At 41.8% G+C, this 17,779-nt stretch overlaps 2 protein-coding genes across 3 annotated transcripts; one reads left to right on the top strand and one right to left on the bottom strand.

The window, feature by feature from the left end:
- Positions 1-177: 177 nt before the first annotated feature.
- Positions 178-8,544, top strand: TXNL4A (thioredoxin like 4A). 2 transcript variants are annotated; one of them, XM_058804962.1, is made up of 4 exons: positions 178-228; positions 367-540; positions 7,203-7,306; positions 7,978-8,544. In XM_058804962.1, the coding sequence occupies exons 2-4, from the start codon at positions 388-390 to the stop codon at positions 8,147-8,149; spliced, it is 429 nt and encodes a 142-aa protein (XP_058660945.1). In that variant the 5' UTR covers positions 178-228; positions 367-387; the 3' UTR covers positions 8,150-8,544. The 2 variants fall into 2 exon arrangements, with proteins under 2 accessions (XP_058660945.1, XP_058660954.1); XM_058804971.1 differs by lacking the exon at positions 178-228 and adding an exon at positions 1,854-1,931.
- A 1,873-nt stretch (positions 8,545-10,417) lies between these two features.
- HSBP1L1 (heat shock factor binding protein 1 like 1) lies at positions 10,418-12,966 on the bottom strand. The gene is given in 5 exon segments (XM_058804985.1): positions 10,418-11,576; positions 11,579-11,591; positions 11,823-11,917; positions 12,760-12,826; positions 12,922-12,966. Coding segments are annotated over 5 exon segments (294 nt in total). The 3' UTR covers positions 10,418-11,502.
- Positions 12,967-17,779: the final 4,813 nt, after the last annotated feature.

Here is a 17,779-nt window from a genome sequence, read left to right on the forward strand (position 1 = left end):
TGGCCGGCGTCACCGATCCCCTCGGCACGGCTCCACATCCCACCTGCGAGGGGGGACGCGGGCGTCCCTGCCCAGCCCGTGCTCGCCCGTCCGGCTCTCCTCCCATCGGGAACGCGCCAGTCCCACCCGCGCTCTGCCGGAAATGCGCGTTCCCGTGCCCGCCCTTCCGCTTCCCGCCCGTGCCGGCGCTGCCGCCGCTCCGGGCCTCTGAGGGAGGACGCCCGCCGGGTGCGCTGGGGACGGGCCGCGCCGGGATGGGCGGGCCGGGGGGGGCTCCCTGCTGGCGCTCGGTGCCCGCCGGCGCCCCGGGAGGGCCCGGGGAGGGCTCGGGCTGTCAGCTGCATGGGCATCCCTGTCGTCCCGCAGGCTCCCCAGCCGGCCGCCAGGATGTCGTACATGCTGCCGCACTTGCACAATGGGTGGCAGGTGGACCAGGCCATCCTGTCGGAGGAGGACCGGGTCGTGGTCATCCGCTTCGGACACGACTGGGACCCCACGTGCATGAAGATGGATGAGGTCCTGTACAGCATTGCCGAGAAGGTAAACGGGATCTTTCCGCTCTTTCTGAGCTCAGTGTTCCCCATGGCTTGCTCGGAGCCTGGGGCAGCTGGTAACCGGGGTTCTGCACAGGTATTCCAGCTTTAGGAGGCAGCGGGAAAGTTGTGTGGTTTCACTTTCACGAATGTCTCCTAAAGAGTGCTCTGATGTTTGCAGTGTTCTGGGGGAGGGTGAAAAGAGCGTCGCAGGTGTTCGGAAATCGAGGGTGCTGCCAGTCAATAACCCGTCACCGAGGGAGCATCGGCGTTCAGGCAGAAACAGTGCTCGGTGCTAGGGCTGCTGCGGCTCCAGGTAACGCAGCACTCTCGCTTCACACTGGAAACGTACCTTTAGATTTTCATCTGAATAGCTTGAAAAGTTACTTTCACTTTGGCTCTTAAAAATGGTGAGACACTAAAATGTGCAGGATGGTATTGATTAATCTGTCACTCATATAATTCTGATTAATCTATCAGCAACATTAATCTGCCAATGATGTTATCCATGGACACCAGTAGCATTCTGCTGAATTGCATGGACTGAATTAAATTTTAAGAGCCAAACCCCACAGCTGTTTTTAGATGGAAACTGAATGATTATAAACAGACGATCACTTACTTAAGAAAGACACGTAGATAGGAAAAATTAGACTGTTAGGATACACAATCAGCTACAATTTACCTTTTCATATATTTGCTAAAGATTTTGCCACATGATAGATGTCGAATATTGACAGCTCTTTAACTGAACCACATGAAGGAAGAAACAAAAATATCTGAATCAGAAATGGTAACTTGGGTAGGAAAAGGTGTCAGCTATCATAGAAATCACAGAATGGTTTGGTTTGGAAGGGACCTTAAAGATTATCTCATTCCAACTCTTCTGCTGTCCTGCACAGGTTGCTCAAGGCCTCATCCAGCCTGGCCTTGAATGCTGCCAGGAACGGAGCATCCAGAACTTGCTGCCTTAATAGAAAGTTCTGTGCATGCTGCATAGATTGACATGGAGTTTTTTTTTTGTGGTTTACTTTGCCTTCTGAAGTTTTCTTAAATAACTTGTGTCTTGAAAATCCCCACAATTAAAGATCTATACCCACAGCCAGGGGTTAAGAATGCAGTATTAGAATGTAGGAAAGAGTTGTGACATGTTTTAATACCGTTGTTTTGTATTCAGCCTGGTGGGAGTGTTATGCTCATATACTGTTAGTATGGACTGGTGGCAGGATGCTTGGAAATTTGGCAGACCTGTTGGCAGCTAGGGGTGACTGGGGGAAGAAAGAACAAAGTAACTTCTTATTTAAAAATCTCCCTCTGCAGAAATGGCAAATTAAAGGGGGAGATCCTACCTCATCCTCTTGCTTACAAGCCATATTTGGATCTCTGCTGTTTTAAAGAGTGAGTAAAAGTTCCAATTGTCCAGGTGTTTATTTTAGAGAATAATACATAATGTTAATGGGTTATAATTGCAGGCTACATGTGAAGGCAATGTGGCCATATTTTACATTTGTTACCCTGGGGCAATATTCTTTTAGACAGCAGCATATTTTTGGGTAGCAGTAATATTTATCTGTATTTTATGATAGGAGAACAGGGTTTTCTTTTCAGCTTTTGTGGAAAGAGAAACTAGAATGCTATGTGAAAGTACAAAGTAGATTATTTTCACTGAAATGTACTCCCCTTGCAGCTGACTGAGTTTTTCCCCTTGTGTTATATGAAAAAGAAGCAAAGTTTCACTGAATGTCAAAACAAATCATAATTGTAAGATGTTGGATTTTTTTTTGCTTTGTCAAGGTTTCAATCAAACATTGATTGAAGCAAGAATTGAGTTTCACAAATTTTGTCTTAATGACCTTTTCTAAAAATATACTTTTTTCTTTTCTTTAAAGGGAACTCATAATTATAAACCTATCCCCTGAAATACAGGGATTGGTTTGCTAAATTAATGCACCTTGTTTAAGAAATTATTTATTTATGAGTGAATAGTGTAAATGAGGTAACTGTTGTATTGGATCAGTTTGGGTTTAGGGAGGATTTTTCAAATGTTGTGCATTTATTTAACCATAATCAGAAGTGTGAATAGCTGTGGGTTTTCCTCAAACATTAGTTGTGCCTCTGCATTTCTGCTAAGGTTACATGAAAAGTGAGAGAGGAAAAGAATGTGGGGCAGGGAAAGAGGTAGCTGTGAAAAAAGCATATAGGTATGTTAGCTACTGGTGTTTGTAGTTAAAAGCTGAGCGAAGTTAATCCATTTACTGATGTCTGTAGTATTCAAAATTAGCTGTAAGTGCTGCTCTTGGCAGTACAATATCTTCCTCTTTCCCCCTAGAAATTTATCACCTAAACTTACAGCATAATTAGCAAGAAAAAAGTTCAAATAAATATCACCAGTACAGACTTTCAAGTTTGTACTTGCTCTGTTCAGTTCATTAATGCAAGTCTGCCAGCTACCTTCAGTTCAAGTCATTTGTTGCAAATGCTAGTCTCTGTTCCTGTATTTTTTTCCTGCAAGTTTCTTGACTGTAAAGCAGTATTTTGTTCTTCTAAACAAAAAAAAACCACTGTCTAGAAACTGATTAGAAAGATGAGAAGGTGGAATCTTGGATCTTGTTCCAGATTTCCTTAGATATTTGGGCTATAAGGTTTGCTTTTCAAAGGCAGCTGAAATCTTAACAACTGAAAAAACAGGAGCATTACTTACCTCTGACAGAAATTTTAAGAAACTTCACGATTTTTGTCAGTCATCCTGGGCATTAATCATAGTGTCAACCTCATGTTGTAGGAATGAATTTACTTATTTTTCAGAAGGATGTTGTTAATTAAAGAAGTCAGGGAGGGGAACTTCAGAGGACAAATGAGTCCCATGGCAAATGATTTTTCCTACATCTGTGTTTCCTGTTTACTAGCAAGTATGTGAAGACAGGATACAGAATCTTTATCTGATGTTAAAAGTCCTGCAGATTCCTCTGCTTTATAGTCTTGAGCCATTCAGTGTAAAGATTTCAGTGGCCAGGCAGTAATGTAGTTTTGGGTTTTCTACATGCATCTTCAGCCACGTGGATTGATGGGGCTGATCTATGAAACTACCATCACTGGGGAGAAGGGGCAAAACTGCAGCCCAACCTATGAAAACAGCTCACACAGTTTTGAATCTGTGCTGCTGTTTGACTTATGTCTCCTACTCTGCTCTGTCCCCATGGAACAGCGGCTCCAACAGCCTGGTAAGGCAGAGAGAGTTTTGAATTGAAAGAGAGGTAGGGGAAGTCAGGAGTGTCAGAAGTAGATAATATCTGTCTCTGAAAATGCTTTTATCTTCAGTTGTTGCACAAGTGAGGTGCTGCCCTGAAGGAGGTGTCTCACTAGAGTTTTGATTTTTTCTTCAGAAAGCAGTTGACTTACTGCAACAAATTTACTGTATTTAGTGTATGTTATGAGGTTAAGCACTTTCAGAGTAAACTTGTGTTATTATGTATTTAACTTCTAAAATACTACAAGGTTTTTTTCATATTGTCTCTACCGTAAAATTTTGATTTATATTAACAAATTCAGTGTAGTCCCCCTTGTAACTACTGCAACTGCTTGTATTTACTTGGATTTGCATGTTTAGAGTTGTATTTTATTCTTGTTCTGAGGTGCTCATACTGTATCCTCAGTTACAACTCACAAATCAGGTAGAAAACTCGTCAGCAACCACTGCCTTGACAGGGGAGCAAAGCTGGTTTTGTACAGGAATGTCGGTTTTCAATGGATAGTTCTGTCTGAGCAATGGATTCACATCCCAGCAGAGAGAGGTCAGCCTTTGGTTTGTCTCCACAAACCGTGCACATCCACAGCAGTCTGGTCTGAATCCATAAATACTTCCCCTGGTTTTGCTTAAATCACAGCTTTTTTGTGAATTAGAGCTGGCTGCGTGTGAAGCTGGCTCAGATGTTGCTCTGTACTGCTGCTGTCTTGCATCCAATATTGTGTCTGAGACAGGAGCTGCTTCTTCAGGCTCTAAAACTGGTCAGTACTGTGCAAAAAGAGACAGATATCTGAGTTTCTGCAAGGCTTGTCTTGTGTTGAAATGAAATGCCTCTTGGTGACCAGCTTGCCCAGCCTGGCACATTAAATTGCCCAGCCCCTAAACATTCCATAGGCCTGCAGTTCTTCTGCATCACCCTCTCCATGTGTTTGTCTCATCCCTCCTTAGGCCTGAATTCCTATTTCCTGCTGCTGTCCTTGGCAGCCAGTGCCCAAACTCAACAGAGCACACCCTCATTCAATGTGCTTCTAAGCTAGCTTGTTTTGGAGTGGTGATCATGCCAAATTTGAAATTAGGAAAGCGAGGGGTAAAGAACAGAGCAGCTTTTCAAGTTTTGAATTAAAAATTGAGTCCAGCTTTAAGCTCTGCTTCAGACTTAATGTGAGCTTTTCAGCAGGTGACTCTCATCAGTTTCACTTCTATGAAAGTAGGTCAGAGAAGGAAGATTTAATTCATGTCTTGGATGCCTGGGTCCTGGTGATGACTTGCACATATGCTCTGCAAAGGGGATTTGAGTGATCCACTCCTTTTCAGTAAGATTTATGTAACAAACTAAGACTTTCATAGTCTGTTTCTCTTGTATGAAATCCTAGGCTGTTGATGAGCACTGCTAGTGACATGCATTTCTGGTTCTGCAACAACTCAACTAAATTAAATGCATATAGTATCAAACTGACTTTAAAAAGATTTTTTTGTTCTAGTACTATCTGGAGTACAGAGTTCTTGAAAGTAAAATTTTGGTTTAGGAGTGCTTATGGAGTGGTATTCTGGTGCAACATGTAAATCTCCTTGACTAATCTGTCACCGAACAAAACAGGTCCCAAGAATATTTTATTAAAATAATTTTGCAAGCTCCAAATTAAGTAATTGTTCAGAGATGGTGTGCTCTGTCAAAATTGCTGAGCGTGTTGTAGAAATTCCCCCACATAGTGAAGGTGTTTTTGCTAAAAATGCCAGCAGAGTGGAAGAAGTAATGATAGGATAAAATGAAAATGGCTCCTCAGGTGTTTTGTTTTCTAAAAAAAGGATCAACCACCCCACAACTGCCTGCCAGGGCTCACCAGGGACTAGCCTCAGTCACTTCTCAGCTAAATTGTGCTGCCTTTCAACATCCCATTAAGGTTCTTAGAAGTCTTTAATGTAAAATTGAAATGGGTGTGAAGGATCCCTTCAGAGAGTTTGATATTGTGACTGTTTTAGTTTACAAGGCTTTACCTCTTGCCTGGTTTAGAACATAGGGATGTTTTCATTGGAATGTTGACTGAACCTAGGAGTATAACTGGCTCCATAAAAGCGCAGTAAAGACTTTAAATGCTGCTTCTCTCTAGAAGAGCTTTTACTTTCTTTGCTAGTAATGCTTACATGCATTCTTGAAGTGTGATTATTTTTTATAACTTTGAAACTGTCTTGAAGCAGAAGTCCATAAAAATTTATTTACTCTGTGCTTCTGAGGGGTTTTTTTTTGTAAATAACCATTTCCATACTTTCTCAGTAAAGTGCCTGCTAGGATGTCTACGTACAAGCTAGACAATATTTTTCTCATACAAACTAATCCAGCTCTGTGAACTAAAATAAAATATTGTTCCATCAGGCAGATATTATACTCATAATAGCATTTCCAGACTTTTGATAGCAAAAAATTAACAAGTGGGAAGTACTGTCATGAAGAGTGCATTCGCCATAGATTTTAGACCATGTGTGTCAACCTCAGGCTGGTAATTCTGGGCGGCCAAATGGGAAGGACCAAAATTGTGTTAGCAGATAACTGAGGATGGGGAGACACAATTGTGGGCTCCTGGTGTAGTGCAAAAGCATTTGATAATATACCTTACAGTTTGTGCGTTCTGACTTAGAATTTAATGTGTGTGAGTGTGTTAATTTTTACTGTGCACTTATGAGCTGAGTTTAGAAACCAAAATTTCCCCTAATTCCACTTAATTACAAGTATGCTACATCAAGGAAACAAAAATGTGCCATGGTTTTCTTGCAGAAATGAAGGCATTATGTGTGACACTAGAGCGGAGGGATTCTTTTACATCTGAGTAACTCTGCAAAATGAAAGCCAGTTTTACCAGAATTGTCCAGACATGAGCTTCTCATGAAGGTCTTACTTCTTTAGAAATTGCACTTTTAAATTTTAGCTTTGCACCTCTCAGCAAAAGCTACTAGTTTTTAAATTAAATTATAAGTTTACAATTTTACACAAATTGTATGTTTTAGAGGGGGAAGAATGCTTGGAGGCAGGCACCAGGGCATAGTAGATCATTAATTTTCTGAAGTCTGTAAGCAGTTGATGACACAGGCAAAATGTGTCAGCTTGGCTTGCACAAAGCAAGTATTCTGCTTCTTTAGAGCTGTGCATGTCACTGTGAGTTCTCAGCTCTATATAAAGGGCATTTGTTTCTCTGGATGTTGATTTAGCATAGTATCTTTCCAGTTTACACTGGATGTGAAATGAGCTTCTGAGCTATATTGAAAAATATTTTCCATGTTAATTGGTTGTTGTGATTAACAATAAAAGCAAGGCTGTTTATTCTGATTTTATGACTTAATAATTTGGAAAATAGATGTTACAATAATGAAAGCTTATGCCTTTTAATTGGTAATATATATAGCTTTTGTATTTCCTGTTTTCTTCTGTTTAGGTTAAAAACTTTGCTGTTATTTATCTTGTGGACATCACTGAAGTACCAGACTTCAACAAGATGTACGAGTTGTATGATCCCTGTACCGTCATGTTTTTCTTCCGGTATGTGATGGTTCTGGAATGTAACTCATTTAAACTTTGTTTGTCAAATGCAGTGTCTCAGCAGATCATTTCCAAATGCATAATAGCACACTGATGCCTATATTTACATTGCTCTACAGAAGAATAAACTGATTTTATAGGAAAATGGCTTGTTTTCCAATTAGCCTTGTAACAATGTTTGATAATAGAGTGTGAATTAATGATAGTGAAAACCGGGTTTATTATCCATTTTTCTTAGTTTTAAATTTCAAACTTCCTGTAGAGAATACTGTAGTAACATAGCGGTCAAGCTTGCCAAACTTGCTTTCAAGATAAATCAAAGGTAATAAGGTTTTTCTGGAGTTAAGGTTTCTACATTGATGAGATAAAATGTTCTACTGACAAGCATGGAAGTCTCTCTGGAGATAGACAGTAGTGGGAAAGAAATACAAACAATAAGGAATATGCTGAAGTATAATTGCACTGAGTAACCATTTTGGGGGCATCTTAGGAGTTCTTATTCTTCCTTTAAAAATTCTCAGTTTAAGTGAGAGGAGTAATGATTGTTTTGCAAGCCTGTTTATGTTATAAGGGCTTCCTTTGATCCTACAAAGCATTTGGGGTAGGGTATAAGATTTCTTTCTGAATTATAATGCCATATTAACCTGTTTTTTTGTTCTTCCCGTTTAAAGGAACAAACACATCATGATTGATTTAGGTACAGGTAATAACAACAAGATCAACTGGGCAATGGAAGATAAGCAGGAGATGATTGACATTATAGAAACTGTTTATAGAGGAGCCCGCAAAGGTCGAGGTTTGGTGGTATCGCCGAAAGATTATTCCACTAAATACAGATATTGATGTTGCTTTGGGCTGCCTTTTCTCATAATCCTATGTCCAGTTACACTTATTCCTGTGTATGTGTGTACATAAATGTATATTGAAAGAAAAAAAACCTACAAGTCCTTGAATATTGAGCATAATTTGAATGATTTAAAATAATTGAGTTCTGTTTGAGAAACAGAAAACTTAAAGCCTGGAACTATCTTGAATATTACTGCAGTAATATTGTAGCTGAATTTTGGGGTTTTCTTTTTTAAAGACTCCTTTGTTGTCCTTTTGGTATTACATATTTTTGTACACAAAAAGCCTGTTTGCAGAAAAAGCATTTAAAATTGTTTCATTTGCTTTTATTACACAAATATCTAGGAAAACTATACTATAGTGTTTTTAAAGAATAAAGTGAGTTCCACTTATTCACCTTGATTTTTTTTCAGCTAATGAAATTTGACAGTGAGTAGAGATGGGTGCATTGGGTGCAAGTCTGTTGGGACTTCTGTTGGGATTTCCTTGCGTATCATACTAGTCCCCTGTATCCACTAAAATGTGACTAAAACAAGGTGCATTTATTAGTATTTAACAGAACTCAGAAAACATCTCCTGTGACTTTGCTCACCACCGCATCCCCATCAGCCTAATGGACTTGTGGTGCCAGACTCCTTTTCCATGGTGGCTGGGCACTCACTTTGAAGCACTTGGTGAATTCTGCAGTGCCAAAGTGCATTGCACTTCTGGAGCTGGCTGACAGCAGCCAAAGAAACCAAAAGCCATGCTGTCACTTGACCTCCAGTTTGCCTAACAGTATACCAAAATGCACATGTACTTGGGAGACTCGGATTGGATTCCACTGTGGCATAGCTTTTGAAATTTCCATTTGCATTTCTGACAACTTTTATGGTAATGGAGTTGATGTTGTGTGGGGGCTTGTTTGTTTTTTAAACTGATACATGCATATTTACAGGATTAATTAAAACCAAACCAGGCTAGCTCCCTTCTCCAGAAAGAAGAAACCTGGTTTGTTACAAGCCAAAGAATTATTTTTACTACCAAGTGTGTTGTAGAGGATTTAGAAAGGGTGAAGAAAGTAAAACAAAAGCGTCTCAATTTCTGCTGAAGTTAATCTGGTTTAGAGTGGTTATTGATTTGGAATAATTTATGTTGGAAGGGAATGTCAGCCTCCCAGTCACAGTAGGTTCCACATGGTCAGGTTGTGCAGGTTTGTGTCCAGTGTTGAGCTCGTTGGACTAGATGATCTTCAAAATGCCTTCACGCCTTGATGATTCCATGTTCTCTAAGGATGGAGATTCTTCAGCCTTTCTGGAAGTCCTGTTCTGCTGTTTGAGCACCTTCGTAGGTGCAAAAGATGTTCCTTGCACCTAGCTGGAATTTTCCATGTTTCAGCTTGTGTTAAGTAACCCTGGTGTACAACACTTTCAACAAGAGTCTGTTCCCCGTGCTCTGCTGTGGGGTCATGGTTGGCAGCAAAAAGCCACAGTCCTTTCTTTAGGCTGTACTAAGAGATTTCTCTTAAACCTTGTATCTGCTGTAGCCCACTCCATCTTGATGGCTGTTTCACCTCCCTCACACCACTGCATCTCTTGAATGGGCAGCCCCCAAACTGACAGAATATTGTGGGTGTGGTGTTCCAGCGGGTGAATGGAGGAGGAATGACTTGCTGGCCCTACTTTGTGCTCATACCTGGGCACCCTGCCCACTCAGCCAACCTTTCCTCCAGATCCTTTCTTGCAAAGCAGTGCCAGCCAGCCCCTCACACCTGCCCAGCTTGCCATTTTGAACTTCAGCAAGGTGCTGTTGGCCCACTTCCCCAGCCTGTCCTCCAGCACACCAACCTCTCCCCCCAGTCTGACAGTATGTGCAAGTCTACACTGATTAAAGCCTTAACTGGAATGATTTCTTGATCTTAATGAAGGCTGTAATAGAAGCATTTCTCCCTCATTAGCTGAGGTATTTTGCTAAGCTGGCAATGCTTCAGTTTCTGCATTTCTGGTAAAAGGTTCCCATTACATTTCAAACTAAATCTTCCCTGCAGAGTACCTATGTTTTGGTATACAACCACCTTAAATTTAGTGCAGCTGTCATGTTTTCTGACTACCAATTTCTTCTTCTGGACATGCCTGGTAACTAGAATTCCTCATCTATTCCCAGGTCTTTAAATAAAATAAACTATTTTCATCAAAACAGCTAACATTAAAGAATTGAAATTGTCACAATGTTAATACCTGGGTGATGTTACCTGCGCTGGTGTGCACAGCTTTGTGTGGGCTTGTGCAAAGAGTAACAACTGAGCAGTTGTAGCCTACAAATACTGCCATTTTTTTTAGTACAGAATGGCTCATTTTAAGAACATATAAGTTAAAAAGGCAACAAATCTTACTGTTTTAATATTAAAATAAATACATTTTCATTCACTGAAAACATTTGTGATTGGATAAGTTCACTCTATAGATTATAGTTTTCTATCCAAAACAGTGGCTTTGCCTTCTCTGAAACTAACAGTTCTTTTTCAGCTCCAGGAAATAGTGTCCCCACTTAGATGAACAAACCCAGCTTTCTATTTTTTTCCTGGGACAATAGTTTAATTTTTTTTTCAAGATTCTGTTATGACATGATACAAATACATTTGTTTTCCCTTAACATTTTTTGTCAGTGTGACTCTAGACTGGAAAATGTCAGAGTCAGTGCTATGCTGTTCTACCTTAGTCTTCCTCAAACACATCCTCATTTCAGTGCTGCACAGATACAGTGAATAAGTAGGTTAATGATTTATTCATGAATGTGATTCAGCATGGAGATAGGAAGATATCTCTCTCTGTACCGTTAAATACATCTTTGTGGATTGTCTTTCTGCATTTCTGAAAATTACTGCATACCTAGCGCAAAAGGCATCAGAATTAATAGATACCTAAATTACTTCAGAATATTGACAGACATTCATGTCTTTCACTGCCTAAGAAGTTCCAATGACAAGAGGAATTCATGTGTCTCAGTTTGAATCAGGAAAGTGTGCAACAACAGGAAGACAACATCACTTGCATCCACAGCACACGGAAGCAGTGCTGCCCCATAAATACTGAAAGCACAGAGTCAGCCACCCATCAGGGAGGGGGCCAGCATGTGCATGAGACAGATATAAAATCCAGAACACAATCCTGATATGTAGTATCATTTTATATTATGAAGTGATTGACTATAGCTTACTGCTGTGTTTGTGGTGAGTGTGTGTGAGGGGTGTGCTCCAAACCACACTGGGAAGCTGTAGCAGGTTTAAAAGCAGAGGTACATAAATTGACACCAGCGAGCATCCTCAGCTAGGTCAGCATACCTGAGGGGCAGGAGTCGTGGCCAGCAACACTTCAAGCCACACACATTTCCCTATGAATGGACAGCCTCGGTTTACACACTTGGGGTGAGTTAGCACTGCCCCCTTGTATATTGCACTCAGCTGGAATAGAGGCAGTAAGATGCAGTTTTTGTTTTGTAAAAGTGGTCACGTTCTTTGTCTCTTGGCAAAAATAAAAAACCCCAAGGTATATTAAATATGTTTTTTTTAAAGTACACTTTCAAATCCAAGAAAATGCAGGTACACTAAATGCGTAAACACCATTACTCGCCCACCACTCAAAACTAAATGGAAATGCATAAACCACAGAAAAACTTAATTAAGTGTCTTTACTCCCAATTCTTCATCACTGTTTTCTACCCCAGCCTCTGTCATCAGGTCAGCAACACGCTTCTCAAGGTCATTGATGCGCTCACCCATTTCTTCCAGTAAAAAGTTAAAGATAACTTCTGTAAGTAAGGGTTTACAAGTTTTTTCTTCTGTAAGAAGAACAAGCATCTTTCTTCCAGATGTGTTAGTCTTTTACTTGTTCATGTTTAATGTAAGATGAAGCATGCACAAGGTGGTATTGTTAGAATACAATCCCTCATTCTCTTACAACAGATAAGCATTCAAATTCTTAGTATCAAACGCCTTTGCAAATACTCATGAGTGAACTGTGTGATTGTTTTCTTTCTGAGGAACTCTTTTAGGTGATACCATACAGGTAACCTACAGAATTAGAATATGAGTGCTACTCAAACATTATTCAGGAAGTAGCCGCTTCTTGCAAAAAAAAAAAAAAGCTTCAGAAAGCAGAGGTAGTTTCTGTAAGCACATGTAATAAGACAGCTCAGAGGCCCTTCAGGTCTGATTTTCTTCTTTTGAGGGCTCACCTTGTCATGCTCAGGCCAACAGCTGCTTTTAAACCGTGGCTCGTTTGAGTTGCATTTTTGGAGAAGGATGCTTTTTTAAATGCACCTTCGGAATCTTTACACATAATTCGATGTTTATTTTACTTGAAAGCCAGAATTGCTGCACAGAGATTACCGTGGTACTTGTAGTGAAACACTTTTTAGGGTTCCCTTCTTAGAAAAAGTGATCTGTAAAGAGGCTGGGGCGGGGGTAAGTCAGGTGCCTGTACGTCACAGGCGTTTACCCCGGCCCACATCCTGGGCTAATTTGATGTTTACGGGAGAAGCCCACCCCGCTGTTAGAAGCAAAGAGCCCGCCCGCACCCATCAGCGCGCAGGGGGCCCAGCCGCGGCATCCCACGTTCCAAAGAGGATATTTCTCAGCGTCAGCTTCTCCGTCAGAGCCTCAAAATTCTCCTGCAGCCGGCAGAGCAGATTTTCCGCCTGGGGGGGAAGGGGGAAAATGAACAGCGGGGAAGCAGAAGGCAGGGCCCGGCCGCACGGCCCCCCCAGCAGGACACCCGCCCGGCCCCGCTCACCAGCTGCGGCAGCTCCGCGGCTCCCGGCGGCTCCGCCGCCGCCATCGGCTCCGGCTCCGTCGGCGCGGCGGGGCGGGCACGGTGCGCACGGCCCCGCCCGCAGCGCTCCGCGGGCAGCCGGGGAGCCCTTCCCTGCCAGTGCTGTGTTTGCTGGAGAAAGCGTCGTTCCGCGCGGCAGTAACTAAATAAGGATGCCGAGGTTTGATCTTAAGAGGTCGTACAATTTTATTTTTTTTAAAGGTTTCCTTCCTTTTCTCCCGTGCAATTAGTTTTGTGTAATGGAGTGGTAAAAATACCGTGGTGGTTGAAGTTCCTTGCACTGCAATGCCCAGCGAGACAACATCAAAGGCATCAGCAAGAGTCGCATGGTGCCTCTTGCAGCACCAGCATCTAGGTCATCCCTGGCTTTTGGCTGCACAGTGTAAAAAAGCTCCCAGTGCATCTATTAGAGAGGTGTCTTTCTTCTGGATGCTGAGACTGTTGCCTGATGTAAATGAAGAGGTTTTCATTTCACTGTGCCTGTATGGTTAGGAGCGTATCACTGTTAGGCAATAAATTACCTTAGTCAATTACTTTGAGTAATTACATATGCTAGATATGCCAAATATGTGTCTTCATGCACAAAAAATTTCTGAGCTGGGAATTACTTCAGTTGCTGTAAGCCTACCACTTAGAATCTTTCGTAATAAACTTAATTGTTCTCCTTCTTGACCTTCCCCACCTCATTTGAGAGGGTGTGTTAATCTCTGAGGTGAAATTCTGGCATCCAAGCAAACCTCCACATTGCTACCTGCTTCCCATAATTGTAGCTTCTCTGTACAGCCTTATTTTTTCTTACTCTTGCAGGTAGTCCTTGTTGTAGAAAGAAAAATCAAGCACATTTTGCAAAGCTTGAGTGTCCTAACAGTATTACTGCTCTAGAAAGCTTCTAGATAAACAAGTTGAACAATATTATGCATGTAGATAGAGTTTGCTTTTGTATGTAGCCACTAGCTTCAACCATACAGCCTTTTTGTTCTATTGCATAAGTAATAAGGAACAATTGGTGCTTCTTACCTGTTTATTTGTTGATAATAAATATTCTTTCCTTTAAGGCTAGGTAGTAGTAGTAGCTAGAGCTGTAGTATTTTTGCATTTTTACTTCTGATAACAGCCATAGTCTTCCTGGTTTTCCCTCCTTCCAGAAGAGCTACAAAAGCTTCTCTCTCATGCAGCAGTATTTTCCCCCAGAGGCAGTAGAAGTGGCTCTGTCTGCTTGTGCCCAGTTATCTTGAACAAAACCATAGAGTCCTATTCATAGTGAAGAGCTTGCAAGGATAAAGAAGCAGCTGGAAATGCAGAGGAGCAAGCATTATACAGCCAACCAATTCACAGGAATCCCACTACATCTTTGTAGTGCCGCATTTTAGCAATGGCCAGGTTAGGGTTCAACTGAAAACAAGCACGACTTGATAAAAGGTTTTCTGTAATTAGCTCCTCATTTTTGTGAGGTAGGTCAGTGTGGTAAAAACAGAAAAAAAAATATAATATCCAGCTGGCACAGCAATGAAGAACAGGCAATAGAAGTGTGAAAGAGACTGAAAAATATTTCCCATGCATTTCCCCCTTCAAAGGTCTGGTTCTTTTACTTTGTGGGCTCAGCAGATGATGTGAATGGCCCTCTTAGTTCAGATCTGGAGCTGAATGAGGCCAAGAGTGCACAGCTGGGTTTAAGAAATAAAAATAGAAGTGTCTTTAAAGCTAAAAGTAGTCATGGAAAAGTTCCAGACTTCAGAAAGCCTAAGAATAGAAGAGACAAATGACAGGACCAAGTAGACTTTGCTTAGCAATGCATTTACTTAGAACTAGCATGCTTGGTTTTGCTCTTCTGCCTTCCAGTCTCTTCCTTCTCAGAGGGCTTAGAAGTTTGGAATTGAGCTGTTGTATACATTTCCAGGGTCTGAAATCTGGGGATGTAAGATGAGCCATAGTTTAAAAGCATAGTCCATGTTAGGCATGCACCCATGGGCTAAGGGAAGCTGAGCAAAGACCCTTTGGCTTTGTTTTGTTTCAAAAGCAAAGGGCTAGCTGAGAACCAGTAAACCACCAGTGCCATAGGAGTATTTAATGCAATAAGAATGCTTAATTTATTAAAAGGATAACAAGAAGTTCATTTTGGCAGTGAGTACAAAAACAGGTCCTGAGGAGGTTTGAGAAAGGAGCAAAAGAGATTTGACAACAAATTCTTTTTCCAGTCCAAAATATGCTCTATGCTGCTTTCTTTCAGTAAAAAGCTTAGACTTAAGTAACTTTCAGTCTAAATATGTCTTCTTGGTATGAAGAATGTGAAGTAAAAATAAAATTAGGGTTACCTCGAGGCTGAGGTGCCATCTGCTTCCATCCTATTTCAGTGTTGCAGACCTGTGGTGTGAACTCTTCACAGTGTGCGCTGAAATGGTATCCAAAGCATGTTTCCCTTGCTCTTTCCTAGGGAAATTCCAGTCCCTCCACTGCTGGAAGGAGAAGTCAGAGTAGCAGGAGGGGACATAAAAGCATGTTGAAACATTTACAAGTCCTAAGCTCCAAGTTCACTGCCATGCTGTAAAAGGCTGTGATGTGGTGAGACAGAAGAACTTGTTGTAGAAATGCATTACTCTTGCTGCTTGGATGTTACATAGAGCCTCTTTCCCTCTTCTTTGCTAACAAATAAGATTTTATATACCAGGGCTAAGAAATCCTCTGGTCACATACTCCAAGCGTGTCTGGCTCAGGGTTGCTTTGGAATGGAGGTGAGGGCACAGAGAGGACATCTCAAAGAGAAGCTGAATATTACATGTGTGGTAAGAGAGAAAACAGGAATTTGGTCCTGGAAGGAGACAAGGAGGCAAGTGCTCCTGGGCCAACATGGCAGCTTGTTTGGCAGCAGATCAGAAGGCAGGATGCAAATGACACTGCAAATTTTGTGGGTTTGCTATTTTTTCTTCCTGGCAGAGGCATGGTCAATACCAAAAGTTTTCTCTGAAGAGAAAAGGGCTAGGCACAAGTTAGTGCTTTCAGCACAATCATCGTATTTTTGCTAACAAATTTTTGGGCTGGGTCTTTGAGTCATGCTGTGTTTGGTCCTTCCCTCTCAGGTAGCTTCTCTTGTGTCACTTTACAGTAGTGATTCAGAGGGACACAATGTGCAGAAAAAACCCTCTGGCTTTGCTAGCTCATCACCTTTATATGCAGCAATCCCAAATGGTGCTGATGGTTCTTGTAGCAAACTTTGACATTTACCCAATCTTTTGATTCAGCATGATACAGTTCACTGAAAGCTTGCTCCACTGGAGTACTTCCTGGTGAAGGCATTGCTTTTCTTTCATATGGTAACATCAGTAGACCAACAAGTTGTTATTTAAAAGCATGGAAAGATGTGGTGAGTGAAATGCAAATGCCTCAGGCAGGGGGAAAAGGCATTCGGGTCTGTGGTGTCTGACAGCTGGTGTTCCTTTGAAACACAGTCATTTGAGGTGAATATTAAAAGCCTGGGTGTTTGCTCATGGTTCACATTTCAGTTTCTGTATCTTTGAAGAGAAAAGGGTAATTCCAGCCGTTGGAAACCTGATCCCTGATGGAGGTGCTCTGCCTTTAATAAAAGTGTTCTGTATAAACTTTTATAAAAGTGTTCTTTAATAAAAGTAATAAAAGTTTTGGAACTGCTGCTTACAAATCCCCTTATTGTGAAATATTTCAGCCAGCCCTTTCTGCAAGTATTTACAGAAAAAAAACTGAAAGGGTTAAGGATAATCTTGATCAGATGTTCAGTGCATGCTGTGGGCATCATGTACTGCTAAGCAGCTGTAACAGAACACAGGATGTAATTTTCATTGTAAGCATATTGCAGCGGGATAAATGCAGGAGCAGCAGAAAGGTGACTTTGGAGGCTGATCTGGTGGGTGGTGGTGGCGTCCTTTGGCTCTGTGAAGAGCTGTGTGTAATTCACGGCTCTGTGAAATCACCCGCCCAGCAGCTGTTGACTGAGTTATTATGTGATCCAGAAATCTCCAGCTATGTTTCCCGGACATGGCTGGTAAGAGATGTTAAAAATAGGTTAGAAATTGTTGTAAAATAGTTGATAGATCGTTAAGCATGTACTGTTAGTTTGGTTTTTATATTGTAAAAGGAGTTAAAAGGGTAGTTATAAAAAATACGGTACTCAACGTCCCATAATACACCTAAGTAAAGTGCTCCACCGCAAGCGAAACGAGCCAGCCTTACAATGGGGTGTAATGCAATGGGCCAATCAAGCGCCTTAAACCATGCAAATGAAGGATCCAAAAAGAAACCAGTCCAAAGGGACAAAAAACAGGGTAAAAAGGGGCTTCTGACCCACTGAATTTGTGCCGCTCCATCGGGGACATCGCTACATCGCTGCTGAGGCAGACCCAGCCGCCGGCCTTGCAGCGTCCTTGACCGGAGCGCTCCTACTGCTCGGCCCGTGGGCCCCATGCTTTAGGCTTTCTTTTTCTTATAATAAAAGCTGAAATCACTTTAGTCCGGGAGCCTGCTCTCGGTTTTATCAAGAGATGTTGCTTCCCATGCTTTTTTCTGCTCCTGCCTTGTTCCATTGTCTTTGGATAGCAAGGGTGAAGAAGTATTCACCACTCAGCTCAGCTCCAGAAAGGCGGCAGGAGGGAGCTGGAGGTGTTTGTCCCTGGTGGGAGAGTGAGCAGGGTTTGTTTCTCTGGCCTGGTGGCCTGCTGCTGGCACGCCTGGCACTGCACCTGGGGGCTGTGTTCCAACCACCCCGTGGCCTTGCTCCTCACACGTGCACAGAAGAGCTTTCTGGAAGCAAATACAGTGTGTGACAGGTGAGGCTCTGCTGTGAGGGCAGGAT

Source organism: Ammospiza caudacuta, chromosome 1 (genome assembly GCF_027887145.1).
Source record: "Ammospiza caudacuta isolate bAmmCau1 chromosome 1, bAmmCau1.pri, whole genome shotgun sequence".
NCBI classification, from domain to species: domain Eukaryota; kingdom Metazoa; phylum Chordata; class Aves; order Passeriformes; family Passerellidae; genus Ammospiza; species Ammospiza caudacuta.